General features: G+C 45.5%; 1 protein-coding gene across 1 annotated transcript in view; it reads left to right on the plus strand.

Annotated features, from left to right (window-relative positions):
• Positions 1-10859: 10859 nt before the first annotated feature.
• pou2f2a (POU class 2 homeobox 2a) overlaps positions 10860-20771 on the plus strand; it is a gene marked incomplete at both ends in the record, with an annotated part of 66549 nt that continues 56637 nt past the window's right edge. The window contains one exon of the mRNA XM_080515955.1: positions 10860-10959. Coding sequence (XP_080372081.1) covers positions 10860-10959 — 100 coding nt within the window. The remainder of the gene's footprint in view (positions 10960-20771) is intronic.

Here is a 20771-nt window from a genome sequence, read left to right on the forward strand (position 1 = left end):
GCGCTCTCCAGGCTAAACTAGAAGAAGAAAAAACAAAACATATTTCAATATACGATATTGTTTAACTTTAGTAGTTTAATTTCTGGGACGTGACATAAATCCATTGCTCTTCATAACTGGTGCATTTCTCTTGAAATTTATTTGTTTTGCACACAAAAAGTACTTGTTACTGTAAAGTTCTGAAATGACATGAATAGATTTAATTGAATATTATTCATAGAACAAGACCTGCTTGGTGTGTGATGTCGGTTCTTCAGCAGTGTTTTAGAAGCGCTGAGCAGAAATCCAGTCATTTCCTATGAACTGTTCAACACATATTTCTTCCACTGGACTCGAGTTTTATTGTTGTTTATGTTGATATTGCATTTTGTGCAAATGACTAGTTTCATTCTACAGTGTGACGTTTATAGGCAATTAAGACAAAATCAAAATTGTCCCATTCAGTTTATATTTAATGCCTTGAATGTTGAAATCACAGTGATTTGAGTGAAATTCAAACTTTTCTGTTTAAATTGCGTTTGAATAACAAATAGTTGCTTCTCTTTTCTGGGGCGGTTTTTATATGTAATAAAACTTTATGTTGTAGGGGAGAGTCGTTAACCCGTGTAAAGGATATGAAACCAACTCACCTGATAAATGGATATTCTTTTAAAACTTATTAAAAAAAATCTGCATATGAGACAGAAAATGTTCATCTTATTGTGGATATTTAGAAAAATCAGATTTTTTCCCCCTTTATATTCATTATTGTGTTATGCATATAAATAAATGATAATATTGTGTTAATATTAATGCATCAGTTCCATGTTCTTCTCAAAAATATGCAGGAAATAATTAGTTTCTCGAAGTTTGTGTAGCAGATTGTTAATAACAGTTTTAATGTGCAACGTACAGATTGTGTTGTTTGACGATACTTGATGGTGTTCTGAGCAGTCAGTAGTGCAGCTGATCCTGAAGGTGTGCACTAAAAAAAAAAAGTCGTATTTTCAGTATTTTAGTTGCGGGGCAGTGCTCGTGTTCAATAGTGAATAATAATCTGAGTTCTAATCAGCTGAAACTCACTTGACATGTTTGACCCGTAGGAGACAAATTGATCAATATATTCCTGGGTTTAGAAAACATTAGAAAACATAATTTTCTTGTTTCCACCTTTAATAAAAAATAGATATCAGGCCTTGTTTATAATATGTTCATGCTTTAAACAGTGTTTAAAAGCCTGTGTGTGTGCATGTGTGTGTGTGTGTGTGCATGCAAGTGTGTGTGTGTGTGTTTGGTGCTGGACTCGTCACATCCACCCGTCAGGTGACGGTGCGTCGACGCTGCGTTTCGTTCACGTACAGTCTTGCGAGCCGCCTCCAGGCATCCGCCTGTGTGTTTCTGTGTGCGTTCATCAATACGTGTGTGTGTGTGTGTGTGTGTGTATATATATATATATATCTATCTCCACGCGTGCGAGGTGTGTCAGTGCCAAGTGTCATATCGATAGGTTAATAGCCGCGGTGTCAGATTCAGTAACTCTCTGATTAGTTGACAGTTCACTAATCCACACACCATCCTGAGTTATTGGCCCGGCCCATTGATTTCCAGCCTGCCAGCCGAGCCAGGAGGAACTCGGGGGTCGTAAGAGAGCCTGCCGCTATTGATTGGCCCCGGATCAACCCCACCAACACCAGCTTCCTGTAACACACACACACACACACCAAGCCCAGCCCAGCCCAGCCCCGGTCCTGCAGCCTCACCCAGCCTTCACACACTTCCCCTGCTTTCTCCTCCTCCCTCCCTCCCTCCCTCCCTTCCTCGAGTGCACCGCCGGGTATACTTGTGTCATGTTGTAGAGTCGTCTCCATCAATCCTGTTTTTTAAGAGTGAAATATTTTTATTGACAGACTTCACAAGTTGTGGGAGGCATCCCTCTCTCGACCCTCTCTCTCTGCCAATACTTTCATGTCCTTTCATCTCTATCAACTACTTTATTTCCCCAAATCTGGAGTAGGAAAAAGCCCCCCCCCCCCCCCCCCCCCCCCCCCAGTCGGACTTGAAGGCAGCTGAGAGGCATTTGTAGGTTCTGCTCTTTACAAGCGTTTCGACCCGACGGACTTCCAACCTGCCGTGTCTCGTCGCCGCGCCCAGAAACAGAGATGCTGTAAAAACCTTACGAATTGAACTCACGTTTTCAGACCCGGCGCTTTCCAGTGAGTCGTGTGTCTCTCGTTTATACACGCGATACGTGCCCGGGGCGATTCGCCAAAGCGCCGTCATGGCCGACGACGCTGGTTACAAGAGCGCCGCCCTGGTGGCTCGGCACAGAACTGCACACGAGTACAGATCTTTTAACGGAGTTTGGAAACGAAGGCCACAAACAAACCTATATGTCTTTTTAAGAGTAAAAAAAAATTGGTTTTTTTTATGTTGAATTCCTCCTGAGAGTCCACACATTATTCATCCTTTTTCCACTAATGTTGTTTTTTTTTTCCCCCCCTTTCTTTTCGACAAGTTGTCCGCCGGCTCAGAGAAAATGGGGAAACGTTCAGAAATCTGCAGTGAAACCTGCAACTTCTCCAGCAAGGTAAAAGCATTTAATTCTGTTGATCCCTCCAAACACGGTTCTTATCCTCCTCTTCATATTCCCTCTGCTTCCTTCCTTCCCTCCTTCCTTCCTTCCTCTCCATCTGTTCCTCCTCGCCCTCTGTGTGAGCGTCGGGGCGGGGCTGAGGGGTTGTTAAACATTTTTCTTCCTTCTTAATTGTTTTGACTTGTGCCATTGGCATCCCGATTAGGCCCCATTGATTTCTCACTGCTAAGTGCATTGATTTCTACATTTCTCATTGATCCTCACTTCTAAATCTACCCACACTCTCTCTCTCTCTCTCTCTCTCTCTCGCTCTCTCTGTGTGCGAACACCACGCAGGCCGAGCATGAACATGTCTGTGTATCAGCGTTTGAGTGTGTGTCTGTGTGTCTGTGTGAGTGTGTGTGTGTGTGTGTGGCGGAAATCGAGGGAGGTGTGTAGAGACTGGCTATAGAGGAAAAAGACGCAGAGAAAATAGATTCAGGAGTTTGAGTCGATGGTGTTTATGTAGTACAAGAAAAGAGATTATAAGGTTTGTGTGAATAAAATACACATCCCAGAGGAGACCTGTGGAGCGCGTGTGTGTGTGTGTGTGTTAGTCAATGTGTAGGGGGGGAAAGAAAACGTATGAACATCTTGCGGATTCTCTTGTGTAAGAATTCATATTCATGTTAAGATATTATGAAGAAATCCAGTGTGTTTGCATTAGGAAGCATTAAAGCAGCTGATGTTGTGTGACATGCTATTTCAGCACCACAATACTTTGCAAAGATGCTGCTTAAACATCTTCCACTTCCGACTTAATTCTTTTTTTTTTCTTCCCCCCCCCCTCCAGTATTTCAGTCTCGCTATCGGGCTACACACACATGCAGACACACACTCTTTTTGCCCTGATCGTGTTGCATGGTGTCCAGGAGAGCCGCATCTGATCCTCTCACTGTTTAAAGCTCTCAACCCTCCTCCCTTCCTGCTCCTGCACACACACACACACACACACACACACACACACACACACACTAGGCTGGAAAGCTCCATCCATGTCATTGGCATTACCCCGAGCCTTGATGCTGTATTTGTGCAAAGCTAAGCTGTTTGAGCACAAGCACCAGAGGCGTGCGTGTGTGTGTGTGTGTGTGTGTGTGCGCACGCGTGTGTGTGTGAATATAAACATGAATATCTTGCATGAGCTATGCGGTGTTTCTGTGCTTTGTTGCGTGTCACGCTAGTTTCTGTGTGTCCTGCTGGTAAAGTTTGCATTTGTGTGCAACAGGAAATGTGTTTTGTATTTAAATACAAGCGAGTGCCATGCATATGTGTGTGTGTGTGGGTGTGTGCGCGCGTTTTGTGCATGTTTGTTTCCGTGCACATGATTACCTCGCGCCGCCGTGTCGAGGTCGTTCCGTGCTCTCTTATATGTTATGGTAGTTTTTGCATGTGGGCGCCACAAACATGCAGAATTGGTGTGTGTGTGTGTGTGTGTGTGTGTGTCCTGTGCACGTTATGTTTAGATTCACCTGAATACCAAGCACATGTGTGTGCCCGTGTTTGTGCATGCTGTATTGTAAATATGTGAATATTATGCTGATATATGTTAAGTCAGAAGGTTACCTGGCGGTTCTTTGCACGTGTTGTACGACGCAGGTGTATGATGTATGCATGTTCCGGCGTGTTTGCTTGCATGAGACCATCATGCATCAGCATGTTTAAGTCCAGTGTTTTTTGTTTTTTGTTGTTGTTTTGTTTTCCTGAGCAGCTACTGTCGGTGAACCAGCCATCACCCCCATTACTTCAATGCTGTCTTGCATTTTGCATCTCCAATCCATTACGACCAATCCAGGGTGAAATAGGATGCAGAACATGTGTGAAATATGGACACCAGCGAGTTCACAGCAGAAAACTATATCTTCAAAGTGGAGGGGGGGGGATGAAAATTACATGTGAAATAAAAGGGAATAAACATGAGAGGAATCTCCATCCTATTGAGATAAGGACACAGAAACGCATCCTGCCAGAGAAAATGTGTATTCACACACCGATTTTCACGCCGTCTGTGATTTCCAGTGTGCTCGAGGTCAAGGCGAGCTCATGAGCTGTAAGCAAGCGCATTGATCTGCCTCAATGATCGTATCAAGGTGGCGTATCGACAGCATTGTGTTTTACTGTTTTCTTTTTTTTTTTCTGTTTGTCCTCTGTGGCCTAAGAGGAATAATGGATATGTAGGAGAGGTATTGGCAGGGCCCGGACCGGCCTATTGACAACCTGTCAGCATTGATTACTTAGTCAGGCCGCGAGAGGAAAGGGAGAGAGACACACATGTTGAACGGGAAAGACGGAAAGAGAGAGAGCGACGCTGGAAATAGATAAAATGTCAGAAGCTAAAAATAATGTTCATGTACAGAGGAGGTGTGTGTTTATAAGGGTCAGCGTCACATGAACGATTCCCTCTGTTCTTGTGTGTGTGTGTGTGTGTGTGTGTGTGGGTGTGGGTGTGGGTGTGGGTGTGGGTGTGGGTGTGGGTGTGTGTGTGTGTGTGTGTGTGTGTGTGTGTGTGTGTGTGTGTGTGTGTGTGTGTGTGTGTGTGTGTGTGTGTGTGTGTGTGTGTGTGTGTGTGTGTGTGTGTGTGTGTGGGGGTGTGTGTGTGTGTGTGTGTGTGTACACGCACAAACAATCTCTAATAATCTGCAGGTGTAATCCTTCTCTTTCCTTCAGTGTGTGTGTGAATATTGAATATTTTATGATGATTCTTCCTTTTCACTCACAGACTACGTGTGTGTGTGTGTGTGTGTGTGTGTGTGTGTGTGTGTGTGTGTGTGTGTGTGTGTGTGTGTGTGTGTGTGTGTGTGTGTGTGTGTGTGTGTGTGTGTGTGTGTGTGTGTGTGTGTGTGTGTGTGTGTGTGTGTGTGTGTGGTTACAGCAGCCAGGGAGGAGTCGGTGGTGATATAATTGTAAGCTGGTATTGATTGCCCCCCCACCCCCCCTCTTGTTATTGATGAGGGAGAATTTAATTCAACCAACTCGTTTGTCAACATGACACTGCCATTTAACAATGAACTCTCTCTCTCTCTCTCTCTCTCTCTCTCTCACACACACACACACACACACACACACACACACACACACACACACACAGATAAACAGCAATAAGATCCGTCGCTGCACGAAGACCTCTGGAACGGATGCGTTCCACTCGTCCGACTATTTCAGCTTTTCTTCAGCTGTGTTGTGGTTTATTCACAGCGAGACTATAAATCAGACTGAATCAGAATACAATAATCTGCCGTGCTGACATTTAAGCTGGGTCTGAGGACCACTGTGTGTGTGTGTGTGTGTGTGTGTGTGTGTGTGTGTGTGTGTGTGTGTGTGTGTGTGTGTGTGTGTGTGTGTGTGTGTGTGTGTGTGTGTGTGTGTGTGTGTGTGTGTGTGTGTGTGTGTGTGTGTGTGTGTGTGTGTGTGTGTGTGTGTGTGTGTGTGTGTGATGATGTGTCGGCTGCTTCAATGCGACGCCTCCGCTTCCTAATGGAGGCAATTATGTCGTCCTTTTTGTACGACTGGTCGAATCACTGGTTTTCTCATCAGATCTGTATTCAGAAACAACAGGTTTGCTTTGAAAGGTTACAGGGAGAATCTATTCCAGGCTCTTCGTGTGTGTGTGTGTGTGTACGTGTGTGTGTGTGTGTTTGTGTGTAACTGATCAGAAGTCCACTATGGCCCATAAGCCCCGCAATGTCAGACAAAGCAACCGCCACAGCAGGTTGCAGAGTACTTATAAAAGGATAGATATTACAGAAGGGAAAAAGAACATATTGCTATTGATGAGGCCCGCCGTGCGCCATATTCTTCACCTCTCCTTCAGACACACACACACACACACACACACACACACACACACACACACACACACACACACACACACACACACACACACACACACACACACACACACACCTCCCCTCCTGCAATGGACGCACAAAACACACTATATTCTACAAGAAATAATTGCTTTTGTCTGGAAGGAGTTTGGATCGGGGCTCCTCTGCGCTTGCCCTCAGCTGGAGTGGGGGGCTCTGGAGGGACAACCGGTCGCTTCTTTATATGGCTTCTCTCCTCTTCTCCCTCCTCCTCCTCCTGCTCCTTTTCTTTTTCCTCCCTCTCTCGCTTGTTGTTGGGCACGCGGATGTCATCTGTCAATGGGGAGTGGGCTTCTTTCTTCTTTAACATGGGGGGGGGGGGCTCTTTTGTGATGTGACGTGTGTCTGTGTATGCAAAGACCACATCAAAATCTGCAGCGAGTAACGGAAACAATCCTCGGACAGGCGGCGTGCGAGGACCAGAACACAAGAAATACTAATAAATCATTGCAATATTAAATTAAAAGAGGAGAACAAGTTTTACCCACAACTTAAAAAGTTGTTGGTTTAAATGCAATGACATTAGAAAATACAATGAAAATATGCTGGAAACTGACGTCGGTACGAAATGAGAAGAGGCCAAAACAGAAACAGATGGTACAAGTAGTAAAATTAAGTTTTGCAGCGGTGAGGGATTGGATTTAATTAATATATTGACGCTTTTCAGGCAAATTAAACTGAAATTGGTCACCGTTCGATGTTGCACCGTGTACTAAACCGAAGTTACCGTCATGGACTTTGTGAATTTGCTTACATTTTCACATCACGTATAAAACTAATAATTTCTTCAGTAATTAAAGCAAATAAAACTTTACAAAGTGGCTGCTGTACTAAGTTATACTGTATAGCCATTGGTAGTTTTATTGGATTTTAATGCAATGCTAGTTAAGACTATTAATACTACAAGTATTTAATGCAAACTGAACTTTGAAATGGGTTACAATACCTTGTAGTGATGGTAGCATATATTGTAGTTCTCTGAGAGATCATTTGTAATCCTAATATTAGTGGTTTGATTAATACTTGCCCGTATTTGGTGAAAACTCGGCTTTGGAAGTAGTTTTGCATCATTTAAAGTATCACTAATAGTTGTGCTATCCTTCAAGACTTCACTCATTAGTGGTAAGACTATAAATACTGCTCGTTAATGCAGGTCAAATATTTTAATGTGACGAATTAGTATATCGCAGTGATTCTCTTTGACAGGTCATTTGCTGACAGATGTGAATATTGATATGAACTTTAAAAGCTTGTAGAGTAATATACAGTATTATATAGTATGTTATGGTAGTTTGTTATAGTAGGGTACTTCCTCGCTCTGAGTTGCTGGAATCAACACCCGGCAACCATGGACAAGATAAAGTGCTACAGAAGCTGGATGGATGGACAGTATCATCTGGTATTAACAGTTATTATTGTTATTAAGTCATATCAACCAGTATCGGTTGTTAGATTAATAATACAACCAATATTCAATGCAAATTTCTGGATAAAAATTTTATTTTTGAGGATTTTAGTTATTAATAAGGTCAAATTCTAAAAGTAGTCATATACTCCTGAGGTGTCTGTTTTCTTGCAGGAATTATCATGGTTGTTTTTGTAACTTTAAAAACGGCGTTTTAATGCTGCAGCCTTAATGTTGATGAGGCCTGTTTTACCTGAATAGGAGGATTGACTGAGCCCACAGGTGTTCTTTACAGCAGCAGTAGTAGTAGTCTAATAGCTTTACTCTCAGTACTGCAGTGAGATGTGTGGAAAAGGCTTGTGATTACGTTTCATCTGTGTAGCAGGTGGTTTATGTTTTGTTTTGTTTTTTGACGCTTTCTTTTTCTCCCTGCGTGAACATTAGCATTGGCAAAGAGCCCGAGGCCTTTCTAAATATGAGCGCCATAATTGATCGATAACTTATTAACAGCTCAGTCTCACCTCGAAGTGTATACCAAGGGAGGGAGGAGGTGTGGAGAGAAAGAGATGGGGGGGCATATGCCGTTTGGTCGATTTTCTTTTATTGACTGCGATATTTAGCGTATAGATTTTTCTATTTAAAAAATCTATGCCGACCATAATCTTGAGTGTAAATGCGCAGCGCAGTTTGGGGCGGCGCGTCTCGCGGCCGTGCGTCGTGGACAGATAGAAGAGGGGGGAAGGGACGGGGGCGGGGGGGGGGGGGGGGGGGGATGATGGCCGGGGGGCACCTCTCCTCGGACGCACACGTAAACACACCGACTGCAGCTGAAACCCTCCTCGCACGCCTTTAATGGGAAAATCATGCAATTTGGATTCAGCTCAACTGACATTTTACGCACATTTTACGCATACACGCACGTAGCCTCCCCGAGCCTGAAATAATTACTAATTTAACACCCGCGGCTCTGCAAGGCTTTGATTATCTGCGTCCGCAGGAGGGGGAGAAAAAAAAAAGAAAGAAAAACCCTACATTAGTTGAGTGGTGCAGGTGACCTTGCGCAGGCCAGACCCACGTAAATCTATGAGAGAGGGAGTGAGAGGGAGAGATCCACCTGCTGAAATATACATCAAAGGTTCCCCCCCTTTGAATTCATGTCCGCGCATTGTGAAGAGCAGATCGATTCTTTCAGAGGCCGGCGATGATGTGATTATTGGCTTCATTATAATGAAGTAATCAGAAGATCAATTGGGTGAATCTGGGCTCCTCTTGTACGGGATTAAAGTGGCAAAAGGAAAATGCGTTTTGGAGCTGCATGTCTAAAGAAAAAAAAATGCTAGATTAGTAAAGAAAAAGGAAGTATATTGCGATATATTCCGTGTGGACACGTTTTTTGCTCCAGCACATGGATCTTTACACTATTAATCTCAGTTCCGTGTGCATGTCGGGCACAAGAATCATGGGCACCAATAAATGTTCAAGTGTGCGCTCAGAGGATTTTTTTTCTGCCTTCCAGCGAGCTGTTTGTGTATACGTATGTGTGTATATATTTGTGTGTGTAGGGGGGTGATATGAGAGAGTGGGGGGGGGTCGAGGTAGAGGAGGGGAGGCAAAAGGGGGGTAAAGAAAGGGGGGCTGGCTGTCTCAGTGTCTCCCGGCTGGAGCGCTTCGCAGTGCCAGAGTGCGTTCAGGCTGCGCGGTGTCGGACCGAAACCACCGGGGTTCCCGAAACAAACTGGAGGGACTCTTGATACGCGCGCACACACGTGAGGATACACGGGGAGAGAGCGGGTGAGACACACGGCGGCGGATGGCGGAGCAGAGCCAAAGAAAAGACACCACAGCGTAAAAGAAGAAGAAAAAAAAAAAAGAAAAGGGGGTTCGCTCTTCCTCCTCCTGTTTCTTCTCACTGCCGCTCGGCCATCAGCTGGAGAGCGAACCGGAGGACAGGCGTACTTATTGATATGGATTCATTCATTTGTTTTGCTATTGATTTAGGTTTAATTAGTGACCCGCGGTAGAGAAAGAAGGAGAGGGAGAGAGAGACACGGCGAGGGGAGGAGAGGGAGGAGCGAGTCAGCCGGGAGCCTGCGTAGCCTTACTTTATCATTTGAATAATTATTTTTACCATATGATGGTTTAGCGTTTTATTACCAAATCGCACCGCGTGCATGTATCCTTCAACAGACCAGCCAGCTAATAACCAAATCTTTACCAGAACCAAAAAAAGAAGCAACTCCGATCTGACGCGGACAGTTTCTCCATTTTTCCTTCCCGAGGATTCACCGGACAGTGTTTCAGACTTTTTTTAATGACTGTGCAGGAGGAGACATCCATCGTTACCCAACCGAAACCAAAGCAAAGGCGGCCGCGGAGGACACACGGGGACTCTGCGCCGCGGCGATCTTTACGCACGGCCGTCTGGACGCGATACATCGAGTGCGACTGTTTTGTGTGCGTGCAGTGCGCGCGTGAGCCGCGTCCGTTGAGGAGCCGAGCGTCGACATGAAAACGCATCTCATCCACATCCAGTCACCTGCAGCCCGCGTTAGCCTGTATGGATAACCGCTGGTAGCTTTATTTCTGCTCCAAAGCCAAAGCGCGCCGGCACATCGCTGCGTGCCGCCGCCTGTGTGAGCGCGCGCGCGCGTGTGTGTGTGTATGTGTGCGTGTATGTATGTGTGTGTGTGTGAGCATCACTCCGTCAGGACGCAAGTGAGAGGACCGTCACATCCCGCAGCAACATCTCAAAGTAGAGACATGTAAATCAACTGAGGATTTAAAAGAAAAAGCCAAATACTCCATCCACCCCCCCCATCCCCCCACCCCCCCCTTTCCAAAAAAATAAATCCTTCACCAAACGTCTGTGGACAAACCTGAAAGAAAGGCCACACATCGACGGCAGGACGACGGATAAGAGAGGAAGAAAAGTGAGAGTAAAATAACAAAACGACGACCCCCAGGTCGACAGAGGACCATGTTTGTCCCCCTGCCGGTCCCCTTCGTCTTTCAGAGAACAGCGTCCGACTTCAGCGCCTGGAGACTCAAGTCCTCGCTGGCTCCGCGGTCCAGCCCCGGTAAGACACACACACACACAAAGAATCACACACACACACACACACACACACACACACACACACACTGCTTCCGACCTCCAAACCTGCTATAAACGACTTCAAAAATTCACTTTCCTTCATCCCTGCTTCGTCGACACAGAAATCCCCTTTCAATAAATGACAGTCACGTATTTTACTCTTATTTTTTTTTTTTTTTTTCTTGCTTGGAAAAACTCACAAACATTTTTCTGTGCAAAAAGCAATTTGGGTATTTCTTTGATGTCTTCTTGCCCTCAAATGTATTTTCTTTAAACAATATGCCAGCATCTTTTAATTTAAATGAATTAACAGTTAATTCACTCTAATTTTCCCTTTCAACGTTTTGATTTTTATACTAAAGAAACTTTACAGAGTCGACATAAGAGTGAAAAAGTGTGTTTTCTCCATTCAAGCATTACAAAAAACGATGAGATATTCCCTCCTATAATCAGCTTTTCTCCAATACTTACTTGCACTTGAATCCCAAATGTAAAACACCCCCCCACACCCCCCCCCCCAACCCCAAATTGGATGCATGAATATTTGCATCATTAGCATCCATCACCGTCCCACAGAGGCGCCACAGTCGCTCCTCATCTTTTCCTCTTTCATTCATGGCAATCCATCCATCTCAGCCTCCGTCCCATCTGTCTCCTCCGCTCTCCGTCAGTCCTCCTCACCCAGGTTTGAGGGGGAATATTCATGGTCGTCCATCGATCAGGACAGTATTGATCCCTGACTGGAGCCACGTTGGGCAGAACAGAACAGTTTCCTACGACGGGGGGAAACTTTGGCAACTTGTGCGATTTATTTTTTATTGTCCGAGGCGTGAATGAAAAACAAAGTCTCGGGGAGATTAATGATCAAACGCTGATGTTTATTGTCGTAGAAACGCACATAAATGAGCGCAGCCTGTTTAATGTTTGTGACTTGATTGGCTTATCGCTGAGGGACTGGCAGTGGCTCCGTCAATCAATACTTACTTACTATAATGACCTTATCATGTCTTTATGCTGCTTTAATACCTCATGATTGCTATAATATCGCTGTGGTGCGATCCATAACGGCGACACACTTTATGGTCATTTTCTCATCTGTGTGTTAAAACTATTTACACTTTTATTAAATCCCTCAAAGGTTTCGGTGCTGATATTTTTATAATTCTGTGTTTCTGTTCTTCTTCCTAAAAAGCCCATGTGGCAGTATAATGTGCATGAGTCACATTATTATTCTGATGAATAATCAGATTATTAAGTCGCATCTTTTTCCACCTGTGAGATTGTTAAAAAGGGAAAAAACCCTCGGGTCACTTCTTTTTTTTTTTTTGACTAAAATATTCCTGTGTGTGTGCTGCAGTGCATGTACATGTTTGAGTGGTGTTTCCTGGAGGGTGACGGAGCGGGTGGCTCCTCTGTCACCCCCATCTCCACCACCCCCATCCATCCAGCCGGAAATTTCAAAAGACATATGGGGGGGGGGGGGGGGGGGGTGGGTCGGGGGGGGAAGGTGTGTATGCTGATCCGTGCAGGGGTAATTCAGGCTATCACCTTAAGTAGGTGTCAGGAGGAGAAAAACGGTTGAGGCTTTAATGAGAGCCGCTACAGTCGCCTTTGACAGGCGACATATAACCCGGCCTGTGTTATTTTTTTGGGGGGGGTTGGGAGGGTGGGGTGGGGTCAATTTCTCTGTTGGTCCTTTAAGAAATTAAAGTAAAAGACGTGATGGGGAAACGTAGAGGAGAGGGTGCGAGCGAGCAAATGACTGGCTGAATGAATAACGGAGTGAATGAGTGCATAAATGAATAATAAATGGGCGAGGAGGTTAAAGTGTCAGCTGGTGAATTAACAGGTGAAAGAAGCGGTGAAATGATTGAAAACGGACACACACACACACACGCACACACAAAAAGAAAAATTGGTTAATGGAGAGTGTTGGACGGACGCATGAATGAAAAGTTGAACCGAATTAGAATGAAAGGATGAGCTGAAGAGGGTGTTTGTGAGAAAACGAGAGGCTGAGGTTCCTGCTTTTTTTCCCCCTCTTTATTTAAACATGTTGGTGTGATAAGCAGCCAATACACACGAGAGGAATAAACAGCGCAGGAGAGCAAAGGCCAACCCCACCCCCCCCAACACTCTTATTTCTTCTCCGTTCTCCACCTTTCATGCCTAATCTCTGGAGAGGACGAATCTCTCAATCCTCCGTCTCTCATTGTCTCTCTCATTTCTGTGAAGTATTCACTCGCACTCCAAAAGCCTTTTATTTTATTATTTTTTTCTCAGCAAAATGCAAACTCCGGTGTCTTCCTCTGCTCTTGGTGTCTCGCTCCCTGTGGACGGTGGAGGGTGTTGAATTGGATTTGCCTGGTGTGTTTCTGCCGGGCCCCATAAGCCACTTTCGCTAAGTCTTTTACCCACAATTCTCTCTCTTTCTCTCTCTCTGATATTCGCCTTTGACCAAAAGATGTGTGCGAGCGGGCACGTGGCCGGGGTGTGTGTTTGATTTGACGGGAAGGCGAAAAAGTCAGAAGTGGGGAAACAGCCGACGTTGGCAGACAGTGGCTCTACAGTGGATCTAAACCGGGAGGGGGGGGGCTTATGGGTTTGTGGTCGGCTCCACCATGTTGAGACCACTGGCCTCGGCTCAGCCGGGTGTCAAACGCTTCCACAGCTCAACGCTCTCCAAACAGTCCCGAGGATTAACTTGTATCAGAGGTTGAAATTATTGTCTTCGCGTGCAAACGTGGGTTTTTTTTTTTTTTGGTTTTTTTTGTGAATGCGTTCTTCAAGACGAAAGGGAATTTGTGTCGTTTAGTTTGTCTATATTTCGTTTGATGATTTTTTTTTCACTGCACAGCGATGGAGGAAGTAAAATAAAATCTGCTGACAGAAAATAATCCACCATATGCAAGTTTAATAGTGTGAAATAAGGATTGTTTGGTGCTTCACATCATTGTGAATGTTTTCTGTCCGTTTTCGCACTTTGAACCATGTTAAACATTGAATGAGCTGAAATAGTTTCTCTTTACTGGTCACTTGCTTCTGAACTAACGGCGTTAAATCTGATCACTTCTACCATGTTTTGCATTTAGGCAACTCATCTCTTGACCTCCTCGCTAATGCAGCACACTTGTGCTTCAAACCTGGAAATACGAATCGTTGTGCACTCACTGAAGACCCCGAGTGACACTGAGTCCTTCACATTCGTGGAGTTTATTGTTGGACTGTAAATGATTGAGGAAAACCTCTGACGGTGGGGGAAGAAAAAAGAAAAATTCTTGAAATATTCCTTGAAAACTCAGCAGGGATGGATTTTTTTTTAATATTGTTGCTATTCAAGGACGCGACCGTGCGCCTTACGGGAGGGTTCAAGAGGCCGAGTTGGTTTCCAAGCTCCGGTTTAAAGTGAATCAGCGCCGCGAGTCCAGCTTCAGGTGGAGCTGAGTTACTCGCTTGGAATCAGTCATTCATGCCTAAATCACGTCTGCGCTGGATCACCGTAACACACACACACACACACACACTCCAGAACTGGAACATGGCGCCGCCAGCTGCTGCCTGTTGCACCTTATTTTCACATTCTTTCATTTGTTTTCCAAGGTTTTGAAATCTTTCCATCCCGTGTCTCCGGGCTAACGTTGCTGAAGCGCTTGTCTGCTTCTCGGCTCGGACAACTTCTTTGCCGCCTTCAACACGCTTTTCTTTTTTCCACCCCCGATGCTAACGCTACTTTAGCATCGACGCGGAGCCGCCGAGATTCCGCGGGAATCGGTGTCAACTGAGACGGGAATCTACTCATACAAAAATGACTCGATCTAACACTTGAAGTGAATTAAAGTTGTCTGTCTTTGGCCCGCGGGCCGTATGTTTGACACCCCGGAGATTATAAAAAAAAAAAAAAAAACTTTTAAAGTAACTGAGGTGCCTTGAGAGTGTCGGTCCTCTGAATTCCTTCTGTTTGCGTTTGCTTCACACAAAGCGTCAAGTCAAGAGGAGGAAGAAAGTTGACCTTTGACCTCTCGCCGTGAAAGAAAAGCCTGGTTGTCTGTCAGTCGTTTATGAATCCTGCGCCGTCGCGGCGGCGGAGAGCGAACGTTTAATTTCTCGGTGTGAATCCGGGCGGAGTGGGACCTGTTGGCTGCCTCCTCCGCCTCTCCACCGACGCCAGAGGAAATCTAAATGCTCTTTTATTTTATGTCCGCTGCTGTAAAATCCTCCAGGGCCGCTGTGGCCCATATAAAACTGTGAGCTGTCAAGTCGGGGCCCGGAGAAGGAACGCGTGTGGATTGAGAGGGATGGTTTATTTATGCGGGGCTCGCGCGCCGAGAGGCCTCGCACCCGAGCCGGAGTTATTCGCCGCCGCCGCCGCCGCCGTCCCTCCCTCTCCCGCCCCTAACGGACAGGAGCGACGTGTCACCAATAAGTGACGGGGAAGTCGTGATGCGACGCGATCGGACATTAAAGTAGCGGCGGGGCGACGCGCAAAGAAGCGAAACGAGGCTTTTCATGCTGGTAAATGGAGCCGTGCATACTGACGCCACGAGGCGGTGTGGAAGCTGTGTACTGTATTCTAACAACAGAGCACAGAAACTTTTACTGCAGAGTTCAAAGCACAAGCCTCCTGCCCACACACACACACACACACACACACACACACACACACACAGAATGTGCGGCGTGCTGCTCGATAACTACCTCCTCTCACACCCAGGATCTTCACCTCGCGGAGCCCAGGAGGGGGTTTATGCTGTCTGGGCCACACCAAACCCAGCCTGAACAAAAGGCCCCTGTGCCTCCATTAATTGGCTTTCCGTGTGTGTTTCCGTGTGTGTGTGTGTGTGTGTGTGTACGTGTGTGTGTTTGAATGTGCATCAGAGCACACTTTTCTGTGTGTAGATGAGGGAGTGTATTGTGAGAGGGAGGAGACGGAGCGAGCAGCTGTGCATCTGTGCACAGGTAGGAGGCTCACAGCAGTGTGTGTGTGTGTGTGTGTGGGGGGGGGGGGTGTGTGGGTGTGTGTGTGTGTGTGTGTGAGAAGCTATAGTTGTAATTATTCCCGTCAAACAAGAGGAAATTAATTCAAACTCCGACGTTTGCTTTGTGTGTGTGTGAGTAAACCTGTGCATGACAACACACTCCTGGTGAGCAGATGAGGAAGTGGGACATTGAGCCAATCCTGTGTGTGTGTGTGTTTTTTTAAAAGATTTGTGCATCTCCAATGGCGTGCAGTACTGTGTAAATATTTGTGTTCATTAACAAAAGGAAAGCAACCTTTATTTTCTGTGATTGTGGCTGAGAGTGTGTGTGTGTGTGTGTGTGTGTGTGTGTGTGTGTGTGTGTGTGTGTGTGTGTGTGTGTGTGTGTGTGTGTGTGTGTGTGTGTGTGTGTGTGTGTGTGTGTGTGTGGTATTTGTATACTGTGCATGTGGAAATTTGCAAATATTTATCTTTATTAGGAGAGAAAACTGCAGGCCTGAATGTGTTCTGGACAAAGTGTGTGTGTGTGTGTGTGCGTGTGTGTGTGTGTGCGTGTGTGTGTGTGTGTGCGCGCCGACAGGTAGACGATTCAATAATTGCACGTTGAGGTCAGTTATGGATCTTTCCGGCATGTGTGGTTTATCTGGAAACCACAAGAAGCTCATAGCCGCCCATTGTGTGAGTGGTTTTAACCTTCCACCGCTATTGATCAGCCGCCATTGACTACTCTCCCGCCACCCCGTGTGTGTGTGTGTGTGTGTGTGGACTGTTGATGTGTGTGTGTGCGTCAGACTTTGTGGTTGTGGGTGGACTGGGAAGTGTGCATGTGGCGACATGGATGCGTCGGAATGTGACAGAGTGTGTATGTGCGTGCGTGCACACCTGTTTCCGTGTGTGTGTGTGTGTGTGTATGGATCAGATTTTAAAAGGGGCAGCGTTGTCGGTGAGTCCCGGTGCTAACGTGATTGCGAATGACAAAGCGTCCAGGCGGGTTTGTTAGCTCCATAATGGGGAATCAATAGACACAACACAGATGTCAATACAACATGCTTTATTGCGTTAAGCTGCCTCACCCCCACCCTGGGCTCTGCACACACACACACACACACACACACACACACACACACACACACACACACACACACACACACACACACACACACATGCACGCACACGCACACACTCAAAGTATAGATGTTTCTGCACTTTTGCGGTTTGAAATGCATGCAGATATAAAAGTAAGCTCAGGCGGCCCATCGGCTCCCGACAGGTTGTTTTTGCACTACATTTCCCAGAGTTCTTCACTTCACGGAAACCGACTTCCTCACACCGTACGATGTTTATTTTTCAGTTGCTATTATCGCAACCTGCCACTGTAAATTAGCATATCCTGTGTTTTCTACACAATCTGTCTCACAGCATCCACAGGTGATGTGACGAGAAATTTAAAGCCAAGTTGCTCATGTTAATCGAAACTAATGAATTAAACTCACACCAAAGTGTACATTATTGAAATCTTGCGTCACACAACGTGAATACGGCCTCCCGACAATGTAAACCTACAGCAGCTCAACTCAGAAAAGGGTTCAGGAGAACGTGAGGCAGCCGTTTAGTGAAGTATCATTGCCTCAATAACTGGAACCAGTTGTCAGATGGCTTCAGAAAGACTTTCTAGTGGAGATAAATGAACATTATTCTATATTTGATGGGCGAAAGAAAGGGACAAGTGATGGTGAGACGTAAACTGTGGAGCTGGGCACCGTTTTGCCCTGCGTGGCGTCTCTCAGGCTGTTTAGTTTTGTAGTTTTGGTCGGCAGGCCACTTTTTACAGGAACTAAGTATCTTTATACCTTTACTGTGAAGCACCTTAGCTCGTTAACTTCCCAGGTTGTTATCAGTACGTCCCTTGTTTGGTGCTTTTTGGGCTCCTCATCAGGCTTTTAGAAGGTTAAACGTTCCACAAGGTCCAGGAAACGTTTTGTCTTGAGTTTATTAAACTGATCACTGGGAATAAACGTCTTATATTTACTTCAAGATGCAGAGAAATCCACTTTAAGCTGCTGCACCACTCATTTCATCACATCATTGTGGAAACATTCAACCATTTGAATTTTAATGGAAATATTCATGTAAGATGATGTGCAAAGGTCTTTTACACACACACATATATCGGTTCATCATGTTTAATGTTTTGCAAGCTCAGATGTTTCAGATTTGCACAAAGTTTACCTGAACTGAGTTCTGCTATTTTATGTTGAAATTTACTTTAAGACACAACAAACTCAACATCACACCGAACAGGTTTTTTGTTTTGTTTTTTTTACCAACGATGGCCTGAATCATTACAAAACCAGATTGTGTAACAGATTACTTTTCACAAAGGGTATCTAAGTAATAATATGCATTACTCTCTCTTATAAATGATGTGTGCATCTTTGAGTAATGTAACGCCACGGAGCGTGGACAAGAGCAAACGGCCTGATGGATCATAAATGTGTATGACCTGTGCATTACACACACACACACACACACACACACACACACACACCTTTTGTCTTTGCCACATATAGACGCTGAAAGCTATTTCACACCACAGAAGCCGCCCCGCTGTGCAGATGTGAAATAAAAATCTCCCCTCAGCCAAATATGGCTGCATAAAGCTTCCCCTCCACCGCCGCCGCCGCCACCGTCCACACGCCGGTCCATCCAACCTGCTCCATCCCCCATTGTTACTGTGGAAACATTCATAGGCCATTAGACACACACACACACACACACACACGTAGGAGAGGAATGGAGGTAAACGCTGTCCTCCTCCACATATAAACATGTGCACATCCTGGACCGTCATCTTGGTCTTCCACTCTTGATGGTTGCCCTTAATGGTCTTTGGGACCATTAGGGGCTAAATTGGCTGTACTCAGGCTATATTTGACTGCCCTGTGTGTCTCGCTCTCTTTGGGTATATAATCGGCAATCATATGTAAGTGTGTGTGTGTGTGTGTGTTGTTGTTGTGTGTGCATTTGCCGTCGTTTCTCGGTACATCGCCGACACGTCTGTCCATGTAAGCAGGAGCACCGTGTGTACTTCTTGAGTACTTGTGTGTAACATCGGTGTTTCCCTGATGGCTTGTCTCACTCTGTGTGTGTGTGTGTGTATGTGTGTGTGTGTGTGTGTGTGTGTGTGTGTGTTTACGCCAGCCAGTGTCCATTTTACACCCCCGCTAAATAATGAATCATAGCCACAGCATGGGGCCTTTTTTGGTTTAACACCGCCGCACACCCTTAATCGAATGCACTCAGCTTGTGCTGCCCCTTTGTCCGACAAGGTGTCTGTCGATAGGCTTTCTCCTCGCCGCACATAAATGCCATAAAGCACCCCGTGCCTATTCATTCGTCTCATAGCTCGCATTCCTTCTCTCCACGCTCTCCTCCTCACGCCGCCTTTCACTCCCTCTGTCGCTCTAATTCCCGGCCCGCCGTGTTCGGACCGGACGACGGGACGAGAGAGGGAGAGAGAGAGAGAGAGGGAGGGAGAGAGAGAGAGAGAGAGAGAGAGAGAGAGAGACATGAAGGCTGGTCAGAGTGTTAAGCGCTCGGTCGGAGGGCAGGACCGCCGCTCGCCTTTTAATTAAGCAGAATAATTAGGTTTCACGCTATGAACTGACCAGAGGACGATGTTCGACTGTCGGCCTCAACAAAAGAAACATTATTCCGGCTGGAGCCCAGCTGGAATTCTAACTGTGTGGAGTTGTCACCTCTGGACACACTTCATTTCTCCTGCGAGCTCATTTTCCAGTCTAATCAGATGGAAATTGTTTAAAAAAAAAACCCAAAGAGGAGCTCAGATCATCGCTCTATTAAAGGATTAAAGGAGAAGTTTTAGTAATATTCTGCAAAAAAACAGTGAATGTCAGGACATTTATTGGACAGACGTCTGTCCATCTGCAAAGGTACAGACAAAATGTTACAAACACCGAGAGGGAAAATGTTTTCTTCTACACGCAAAGAATAAACAGATGATAAATGTCAAGCTTGTATTGATGAATAGATTTTCGAGAGCTGAATGTTTCTTTTCTTTTTTTTCTTTATTGTGACATTTTTCCACCATATTTTAGACTCGCCAGCTCGTGTCGTGACGAGAGGAGCAGAATTTAAGAAGATCCAAACCGTTAACAGGAATAAAAAATGGCAAACTGTGAATCTCACTAGGTTTTTTGGGGGTTTTTTTGGTCTCGTGTCTGAGTGACGATCAAACGAAGGAATCCTTGTAACATCACGTTACTTCTAACGCCGAGGAATCTAGTTCAGGGCGCAAGAGTACGTTTCTCAGTTACTAATTGTATGACGGGGTTGGAGTGGTTTGCTCTCTTGCCTCACAGCAAATGAACCCTGGTCTGATGCCGATGCATTGGTGTGTGTGTGTGTGTGAGAGAGAGTGAGAGAGAGAGAGAGAGAGCTGGGACCGACTCCAACTTTCCACAGCGTGAACTTGGATTACGTTTCACCATAACTCACACTCTTCTATTAGTACTAATTATAAATTTTCACTGGATGTAACTAAATGGAAATGTAATGTTCTGAGTGTGTGTGTGTGTGTGTGTGTGTGTGTGTGTGTGTGTGTGTGTGTGTGTGTGTGTGTGTGTGTGTGTGTGTGTGTGTGTGTGTGTGTGTGTGCGCGCGCGCGCGCTTGTCTCACAGCTGAAGTCAGTGTCCTCATAGAACGTGTGTGAACTCACACTAAAACCTTTCTTCGGTATTGAGCTCGATTAAAATGACAGGGCCGTGGATAAGCAGGAGTGTGTGTGTGTGTGTGTTT

This window comes from Blennius ocellaris (assembly GCF_963422515.1).
Source record: "Blennius ocellaris genome assembly, chromosome: 20".
Taxonomy (NCBI): domain Eukaryota; kingdom Metazoa; phylum Chordata; class Actinopteri; order Blenniiformes; family Blenniidae; genus Blennius; species Blennius ocellaris.